This window comes from Mizuhopecten yessoensis, unplaced genomic scaffold, assembly GCF_002113885.1.
Source record: "Mizuhopecten yessoensis strain PY_sf001 unplaced genomic scaffold, ASM211388v2 scaffold1011, whole genome shotgun sequence".
In the NCBI taxonomy this organism is placed as follows: Eukaryota; Metazoa; Mollusca; class Bivalvia; order Pectinida; family Pectinidae; genus Mizuhopecten; species Mizuhopecten yessoensis.
The window spans coordinates 378,799-389,388 of NW_018403833.1; the positions used below are offsets into that span (position 1 = coordinate 378,799).

The 10,590-nt window shown below is 35.9% G+C and overlaps 1 protein-coding gene across 1 annotated transcript in view; it reads left to right on the forward strand.

Moving 5' to 3' along the window:
• The first annotated feature begins 9,139 nt into the window (after nt 1–9,139).
• The window catches only part of LOC110456462 (sulfotransferase family cytosolic 1B member 1-like), a 4,340-nt gene continuing 2,889 nt past the window's right edge, over nt 9,140–10,590 (forward strand). The window contains exons 1-2 of the mRNA XM_021507243.1: nt 9,140–9,193; nt 10,267–10,453. Of these exons, the coding sequence (XP_021362918.1) occupies nt 9,140–9,193; nt 10,267–10,453 (241 nt within the window). The remainder of the gene's footprint in view (nt 9,194–10,266; nt 10,454–10,590) is intronic.

Here is a 10,590-nt window from a genome sequence, read left to right on the forward strand (position 1 = left end):
AGGTTCTTCGGGCACAAACAGAAGGAAAATAATTGAATTACTTCATTGTAAAGCACAGCTGTCATTATCACTGTATTTGTCTAACATAATTTTTATTGCTCGTTTACTATGCTTTCATATATAAATGTATCGTTAATCAGCGAATTGGAAATATTATACACATGTGTTCATCCTCCGCTAAGGTTTTAGTCTTCAGGTTATGTAACGTTTAGCAATGTGAAATACGGAATATTGTTATATATGGCATGCAAACAGAAATGCACCACGACAGTTATTTCACCACGAAAGTGATGTTTTATCATATAATGCACAGTGACTGTTGTTTCAGTCATGCTTTCATAGTTATAATATTATGACTCAGTCAGTATTCATTTCATTGCTATTTACTAAGAATATCTAGAAAATGGATGTTTCAGAGTGCTGTTTTTATCATATGTCGCAAACATGAACTCGTGAAGCAACAGAGCACCTGCCAGACTATAGTTTTATAGTGACACTTCCATTTAACTGCTACTGCTGAGGTTTCAGAAGCAAAGAAGTACAGATTGAAGACGATGAAAAATGGTATTAATTATCATTGATCTTTATGGATGAAAATATCACTTTAAAACATCATTAACTCTACATGTGGATAAGGATATAGAAACAAATGGAATATTTACCTGATTTAGGATAGGTGCACAACAACACATTGCCTGATCGCAGGATTAATGAAGAAACATTCTTTCTTCTTGTCCACGTTGCCTGGAATCCTTGGGTGAAATTTCAAACCATTGTAAGGTTTAAAACGAATGATATTTCCATGAGTATCAGTCATTTCAATTTTCTGCATTGCGAACATAATATATAAGAAAGAGTGAATATGTAGCTTTTGGATGTCCGTACTACACAGCCTCACAGGTAATATTGATACAGTCCACATCCATGTCGCTTCAGAAATATCAAGGATATATCGATAGAAATAGCAACTAGGTAAATGTGTTCAGTTACATATCATCTGTCACTCTACCGCGGTCCGACAATACAATGTCTTTCATCACAGAGAAGTTGACAGTCCAGAAGCAAAAGGCTGAAACAGGGGAGATAATTTCGCAGGTAATGCGAAATTGATGACGTCACACGCAATACACAAACATGTATGAAATGATGTGGAGGAGGGTTGTAGTTTTCGTATTGCGTGTGACGTCATCAATTTCGCATTACCTACGAAATTATCTCCCCTGTTTCAGCCTTTTGCTTCTGATTTCACGTATTCTCTCCAGGGCTTTCTCACCAATGCTTCGTCGACCTTACAAAAACCGCCATTAACAGTAACATGGAAGCCGAATTAGAAAGGCTGTGGAAAGACCAATCGGAGTTTGACCAATTAGATTTGAGCAGCTAAATTCAACGACCAATCATATTTCGACCAATCAGATTTGAGCAGATATATGCATCGACCAATCAGATTTTAGCAACGATATACAACATACGATGCTGTGTACATCAACAAATTTCATAAGTTATTCCCTAAGTTTGATTTGACTGATTGTTAGCATTGATTTAAAAGAAAAAGAAAACAAACGTTTTAGTAGGAAAATACCAAACTCTTTTTAGTACTAGTTATATATAAACGCGTTACATACACTTCAGCTGAAGATGTAGACCTCACTCAGTGTTACGTGAAAATGTACATCAAAGTATCAAACTAGTCTTCTTATCTCATCTACAAGGTGACGCACATTAAAGAATTGCCCGGTCTCGTAACGGTAAAATTGACTGGCTTTGTAGTTGGGTGACGCATCTCTGTACTCCATTTTGTACATTGTAAGGTATCTGAGGAAACCAATAAACTTGAAATTTGTAATCTTCAAATGCCCAGGTATCGATTGGTCAGATTTTTTTTCTACCTGAGACCGATCAAATTGCTAACCGCGTGCCTTCAATTTTGCTTTGACATATTCCAGGGGTACAGAGAGCATATAAGTGAACGCTTCGTGATGCTTTGTGATGCTTTGTCCTCACCAGGTCAAAATATAGGCCTTCTACCACCTCCGACCCGAGGGGAGTTTATGCGTGGACCTACTTTCAAATCATGTCTAATATAAATGCTTATAGGAAACAGCAAATGCCTCGTCCATAGAATATAAAACTCAAAGCAATATTACTATGTTCAATCCTTGTATGATCACAGGTACTAGCATCGTCTGTCAATACACCGTTAATATATGTTTAGTCACCCTGGTGACAATATCTATGTTTCGGTAAGTTTCGGTAAGCAGACCCTACGTATGTGTAGACATCAGAAAATGTTACGGAAGTCACAGCAGCGACAATGTCATACCTATCAAACATGGAATATGCATGACATTCTAGGAATACTACCAACTATCCAGTGTGTTGAAGAAGTTTGAACAATGAACTAACATGTTGAGCTACTTGATTAAATGTTACAGGAAATAGCGTTTTCGTAAGACAGTGTGTGTGTAAACCCACATTGGAACAATATGATATTAACTGTTAACAATGAACTCGATTACTTAGGCATAGTATGTTACATGTTTCGCGACGGAAGAGTCACGTATTATAGAATTAAAGTACTGTCATTATTTAGCAAATGCTTGAGTAACAGACTGAACCACACTGTGTACATCGACATTTCATAATTATTCCCTAAGTTTGAATTGACTAATTGTTAACATTAATTTTAAAAGAAAAAACATTTTAGCTGGTAAATGCCAAAACTCTTTGTTACTGGTTAACAGTTATCCATAAAGGTGTGTATACACTACACTGAGCAACGGCACATCCCGTATCAGCTTAAGATGTAGATGTAGCTCAGTGTTACGTGAAAATCTGCGAAAATTATAACGGAAATTATAACGGAAAATCGGTTTCCCAATTTAGACAAACAAAATCATATACTGTTAATATTATCTGTTTTTATTTCGTTCTATTTGGACAAATAGTGGACAAATATGAACAAATAGTCGCCACAATGTGGACAAAGGTGGACAAATAGTGGACAAAGGTGGACAAATATGGACAAATAGTGGACAAAGGTGGACAAATTATAACATGTTGTTTATAATGTTAATTACTTATTTCATATTACATGTTGTATATAATGAAGATCATTCATTTGTAATTTGTATAAAGCGTAAATTATTTATTACATATTGTATATAATGAAGATTATTTATTACATATTGTCAGGGTTCTCCCCAGAATTTGTTTAAGCTGATATGTTTCATTTGCAACGAACATTCAAGACGGACACGCTAATATAATACCTTATAATACCTTATCAAACCTAAGGGGGGTGGGGGGTGTAATATAATGTTTAAAAAGTTACTTTTATTTACCAAACTTCTTTTGGTGAACATTAAAACCAAGGAAATAAATAAGTGTTTCTTATATCTGAATTTTCAGCAATATATTCTGAAAAAAAAATACAATTTATGGAAAGGTGGATGAGTTTTGTACATTGAATAATAGATATGACATTTGTGACATTTGTCTCTTATCTTTACATTTGTATCCCTTACTTAATCCCCATTAAAAATAATTTAAAGAAGAAATATTTAAAAGCTATAGGGGGAAACACTTACATGAACAAGTTTATATCATAGTTCTTATTATTGTAAGAGAAAATGTTTTAATAAAATGTACAGTGTTTTTATTTCCTCTAAAACTATATTAAATACTGCTGTCAGTAAATGTGATCAAAGATTAAAACAGCATTTTTATTTGAGCTCTTCTTCATTAAAAACGACAAATCCGGAATTTCATTCCCCTTTCCGGTTTGTACTTTACACAATCCAAGATGGCGACCATCACTAACTGAATACACACGCTATTTCAGCGTTGTCAAATGCAATCATATGTGAGTAAATTAATTTATAATAGATGTAATAAGTGTTTGTTTTGTTAATCCAACAGTAGGTACCTCAATTAATCACCTATTGACCATGCTAAAAGGATCCGGTGGTAATTGCTTTAGGCTCCAGTGAGCACGCTTGCCGGACACCTGTGCCCTGTGGGCTTGTCGTCCGGTCCCCCTCCCCACTAATTACAGGCCCCCTGTGGCAATACGCTTATCGTGCAACTGACCAGTGGGGTCATTGATGGACTTGGGTCAGCCGTGTGATTTAATCAGTGTCAATTTCTTGTGTAAAAAGACCACCTTCTGTTCAGTACAAATAACAAGGTGATACGGTTCACAGTTTAAGGTGATACGGGTCAATTAAGCTGATACGGCAGGGAGGATTTCAAACTGAAGCTGATACGGAGCCGTATCAGCTAAATGGCCTGGGGAGAACCCTGATTGTATATAATGAAGATTATTTATTACATATTGTATATAATGAAGATTATTTATTACATATTGTATATAATGAAGACTAATTTGTAATGTAATAGTTATTTATGTATATACTGTAGATTATTCATTTGTATAAAGCGTAAATTATTTATCAAATTGTAGATAATGTTAATTATTTATAGCATATTGTATATAGTGTAGATTACTTATTTACTTATTTGTAATTTGTATAAATAGAGAATAATACATGTTGTACATCTTGTAGAATTGGTATTTGACGTAAATTATTGTTAGAAAACATTGTAAGTATACATTTGCAAAATGAAAATATGTACAGATTGTAAATTTAAAAAAAAAGATGCAGAGAAAAGAAAGGGCTTGCCGTATATATCAAACAGGTGCCCTATTGTTCTATGTTTGCCCTATGTTTGCCACCAATCGTCTAGAAGAAGAACGAAGACTTAAGACGGGAGTCTGAAGAGAGAAGACCACACATTTGCTTCTGCCTGGTATTTTTATTGAGTCAATGTAATAGCGATTAGAATTTCTGTATGCATTCTTTCTCCTCATGCAAGGGTTCGCAGGTCTGTCAAGCATTGCAGAGAGAGAGAGAGAGAGAGAGAGAGAGACAGTCCATGGGTGCAATACCTGAAATCAGAAGGTAAAAAGGCAGAAACAAGGGGAGTTAATTCCGTCAAAATGACGTCACACTATACATACACACCGATTGGAAACAGGGGGAGATAATTCAGTCGGTAACACTAAAAATGATGACGTCACACGCAAAAAACCACATGATGAAGTTATATGGGGCCGTAGGTTCATGGGGTTGCTAAGGCGCCTTTTGGATCCAAGATGGCGATTTCCTTAGCAACCACACCCCATATCGTCGTCTATTCATCAAACAGACGTCCCGGGTGAGATCCTTAACGAAGATATTGAAATATCAATTACCACGGTTACATACCTGCCGAATTGATCCACGAAAAAACCCAAACGACTGTGGTTACCGGTTACATATTTCTAACCTGTGTCTCCATATGATGTTACCTGTTCGCTTACCTGTAGTCACGTGCGTTTACCCAATATGAGATACCCTATACGCTACGTTCCATATCAAATCATTTTTGAAATGACCCTTGTCTAGGTCTCTGTCTCCACGCTCCGTGCTAGGTCTACCCCAAAGTGAGAAAGGCCTACTAGCCCATGTACACAGTGTGTAAAATAGTTTAAGATTTATATGAGTCATAGAAGTTCTGTCTTGGTGCATAACCTGTGAATCCCTGTCAGCGGTTCGTATCGATACTGACCCCGTGATGTAGAAGTGGACTATATCAGGTTTGCCTGGCGCTGTGTAGAAGCGTACAAGCACACATCTAGCTATACATTCCCTCTTACTTTAGTTTGCAAGTGTTCGCAATGCAGATACAGGAATCGACTGTAAACGGGAATCTGATTCGTTTCAAGCCATACAAAGGTTTGAAATTCCATCCAGATATTCCAGGCAGGGTAGAAGACCATTTGAAGGATGTTTCTTCATTATTTCTACGATCGGACGATGTATTGTTGTGTACATATCCTAAATCAGGTAAAAATGTCATTTTTTCCTTTTAAAACTCAATTATAACTGTTCCCATTTCAGTCCGTTATGTTATATATACAATATGTACTGCTTAGCTGTCTCTGAACCAGATCACTAGATATTTCATTTCAAAACTACAGACAGAATATGTTTTACTAAGCCAACTATATACATGTAAAGACAATATATTAGGAATCGACGATACTTTGTTTTATCCTTTCTCTAGATATGTTTAGCAAAGAGAAATTAAAAACACGCTCCACTCTTAATGGCGTCTCAATTTTCTCTAAAACAAGTGATTTTATTAGACTTTTCACAATGTTTGTATTAAAATGCATTATATGTATCAGGAAGATCAATTCTATCACAATTAAAGTGAAGAGTATTACGATAATCTTATCTAAAAGTGTTGACATGCCATATAGTTAATTTAGCTGAAACTAAATCATTAAAAAATTACTGATGAAATGTCGTTTTGATGGCCACAGATACATGTATATATTTTAAGTAATGACACAGTTCATGATATGCACACGTTAAATATTATTTCATTTGAAACAATCGAGAAAAACTATTATTTATTTTAATTTATGCTTATCAGATATTTTAAACGTTTTTCTATTAATCCCTCCTGTTGGCACGGTCAGAAGTGCACAGAGGGTTTAAGGTCGTTGGAAACCGGAATACCCGGGAAAAAATTCCCTTTATGGCACAATCATTTTCCACGTCTGATCGGGGAACCTAGCCCCGGCCGTCTACTCTTATTGTAGTATTATAGCTTGTGAAATAACACAGCCTCGTTCCGGACTATGACATCACACAGGGGCGGATCTACTCTAAATTTTAAACAGTATACACTTGAAAATATATATAACCATAATGTACCAAAAATATACATATTTGCACGATTAAATATGCCAAAACAATTAATTGTAATCCACCTGTTGACTAGCTACATGGTCTTGGCATCTTGTAAAACTCATCAGAACACGTCACCTGATACTGTACATGTTTAGAAAAAGGCAGTTGCCAATGACGGCGACATTAGTCTATATTTCGGATGGTCCTAAGTTCGAACTCAACTGGTTCGTGTATTTCAGATTTCCTGTGAGTATTTATCCTGACATCGTCAATGTATTGATATAGGTCTGAAACAACTCCATGTCATGTGAAACGGTAGGAATATGTGCAATAATTACAATATTCTTCACAACAGATGTTTCATTTTGTTTATTAGTTCACCTGGCCCGAAGGGCCAAGTGAGCTTATGGCATGGTGCAGCGTCCGTTGTTCGTTCTTCGTCCGTCCGGCGTCAACTTTTTACTTTAAACAACTTCTTCTGAATAACCAAGAGGCACAGGCTGATGATGTTTGGCCTGTAGCATGTTGGGATGAAGGGCTACCAAGTTCAAATGAATGACATTGACCCACTTTCAAGGTCACAGGTGTCAAATGTCTTAAAATGTTCAAACGACTTCTTCTCAATAACCAAAAGTCCCAGGGTACTGATATTGGGACTGTAGCATGCTTGGATGAAGGGCTACCAAGTTTGTTCAATTGAATGACCTTGACCCACTTTCAAAGTCACAGGGGTCAACTATGTCAAAATATTTAAACGACATTTTTTCAATAACAAAAAGGCCCAGGGTACTAATATTGGGTCTGTAGCATGCTGGTATGAATGACTACCAAGTCATTTCAAATGAATGACCTTGACCCACTTTCAAAGTCACAGGGGTCAACTATGTTAAAATATTTAAACGACATTTTTTCAATAACCAAAAGGCCCAGGGTACTGATATTGGGACTGTAGCATGCTTGGATGAAGGGCTACCAAGTTTGTTCAATTGAATGACCTTGACCCACTTTCAACCTAATGTCTTTGTTAGACATTCAAGGTCACGGGCGTCATATGTTTAATAGGTTCTTATGAATCAAACACTGATATTCTGCCTGTAGCTGTATTTTAGTCCACTTTTAAGATTACAAGTGTGAGATTAATACCAGGTGAGCGATGCAGGCCCATTGGGCCTCTTGTATTTATAGCATCAAGCTGTTACCATTATTTAAATGTTGGCATATACAATATTCAAACACCATAGATTATAAATTCAAAAAAAAAAGTATGTCCTTACCGTTGAATAAACACATTTACATTATTGAAAGTGTCAAGCGGGAAAAATGTATGTACTAATCGACGAGACAACAAAGTGTTATAGGTATGACAGTGTATATCTGATAGTTCATAACTGGCCAATCAGAACACTTCCCCCGGTACTGTACAAGTTTGAAAAAACCAGTCGCCTATGACCGTGCCGTTCGCCCGGATTTTGGATTGTCCCGAATTTCAACTCATTTGTTCCCTCTTGCATTTTTCGAAAAAATCTTCTAGAATATTGTATGTATATGTGTGTCAATATATATATGGTACATTACACTAGATAGTCTGTGTGCTGTTGATAGTCAATATGAGTTGCGCGTTACATTTTGGCCGTTTTCGTCTACCGTGTTCGAAACGGTTGGACCGCATCAACGAACAGGCCTTTTTAAAGTAACGGCATACCCCTGTGATATATTGTAATGCTTGTTATCAGTTGCTAGGGAAAGTTCTTATTTACACAGGGAATGCCCACGAAATTCCCAAAGGTAAAGTCTCCGGATGAGGCTTCTTTAGAAAGGGAATATTGTAGCAGTCAGGGTATACGAGGAAAATACTGCCTTACTAAACATTTAGGATTTTCAGCTATGAATGATAATGTTGGTGGAACATATAGGGTTAGAAAATGTTGTTGGAAAGATTACAAGTAACTTCAACCTTAGTTAATTATTTTTCCAACATTATTCAATCCCATTTTTAAACTTAGGCGGTTTATGACATATCGTTATGAAAAATATACAATATATGAAAATTTGATTTTAAGGTTAAGTTTAAATAAATTAATGTTCTTCAATAGTTATGATAGGATAAGAATATTAGATACTATAATGTAAGTTGTTTAGTTTTGAGACTCAACTGGGCGTTAGAGTAACAGAGCAAGTTTCATTTAGCTAACCTACCTTGAATGGCTTACTTCTTTGCTATCGTGACATTGTTGTCGTTTCAGGAACACATTGGGTGTATAACATGATACAGATGATACGGTCAGTATAGCGGGACACCACACATGCTCGAATTCCACCCAACAAGCGAGATTGATCAACTGGATTCACCCCGAACGATCCACACACATCCTACCTACCCATTGATACCAGAAATGGCCAAACAGGGCAAAGTGAAGATTGTGCATGTTCTGCGAAATCCAAAAGACGTAATAGTGTCTTTTTATCAGCATTACAAACGAGTAGGAAAACCGATCTATGAAGGCGATTTCAACGGATTTTTGGATTTCTTTCTATCAGATGAGAGTACTTTGATTTTTTTTAATATATTTATTTTATTATAATCTATTTATTTATGCTTTTTTTTTTAAATGAAAAACTATTTCAAAATTATAAAAATATGACAAGAAGATGCGAAATTAAGCACACTGTTATTACGATCGACGCCTTTATACATTTGTGTTAACAGATCTTGGAGGGAAAAGCGGAAGTAAGGGTCCTGGAAACATTGTGAAAATACATGTTGTAAAATCAATTTCTTCAAAATTTCAAGAATGCTCATTCAGTAAAAGAGACGAAAGTGTTTCATTTTCCCTAATGTTCAATGTTCACGTTCGCTAGTACTGCTTCAGTTACGTTGACCAATATTGAAATTTAGGTTTGAAATATCTTTGAAATAGTGAGTTTACTATATGAATTATTGTTAATTTAGATGCACTGTTTGGTGGAAATTGGTTTTCGTACGTTAGGGAATGGGAGAATGTCAAACTGACATACAGAACCTAACGGTTCTCTTTCTGCAATATGAAGATATTAAACAGGTTTGTCTATAAAGATATCCATTCTAACTGAATGTTATAAAATAAATAACCAGATAAGGTAAGTCTAAATGTAAGCAAGTATCTATTACTATCAAGTATTTATGACAATTTTTTGTTGAAAAAAACGCCGTTGTCGTTGAACAGATTGTGTTATCCTTTTTGAAAACACTAATCTTTAGAAGTCAAACAAATCCATTATTTGTCTAATTGTTGTTGTTTTGTGCAAAATTAAAAGCCTCGTCTAAATGTATATAGATTAGAGTACCTACACATTTCCAGAGCTGCGCAACTTTTGATGGAAGTGTATTAAAAACACTTTTATACAGACGGGTACATATTATGATAAGGTGAGACATTTAATTATTACATTTCATTCCGACGGACTACATTTCCCATTATCGCGTTTTGTATTAAGATGTCATTTATGTATCAACTAATCAACTAAGTCGTTAATTTTCCAGAATCTGTATGACACCATCAACAGACTTGTAGAATTCCTCCAGCTTGATCGACCAGAATCATTTCTGCGTGACGTGGAAAAAGCAGTTCAATTTGAAAATCTTCAAAAGGAACATGAAACAATAGCAGGAGAAACGAAGATCTGGAAAGTTTTCGGGGACGGTGGAAGATTACCAATTTATAGGAAAGGTAACTTTTTGTAGATCATTGATACTTGTATAAATATAAAATCTATTTTGTTTTTAGCTCAGCTGGTCCGAAGGACCATGGTGAGCTTATGCCATACCGCAGCGTCCGGCGTCCGTCCGTCCGTCCGTCCGTCCGTC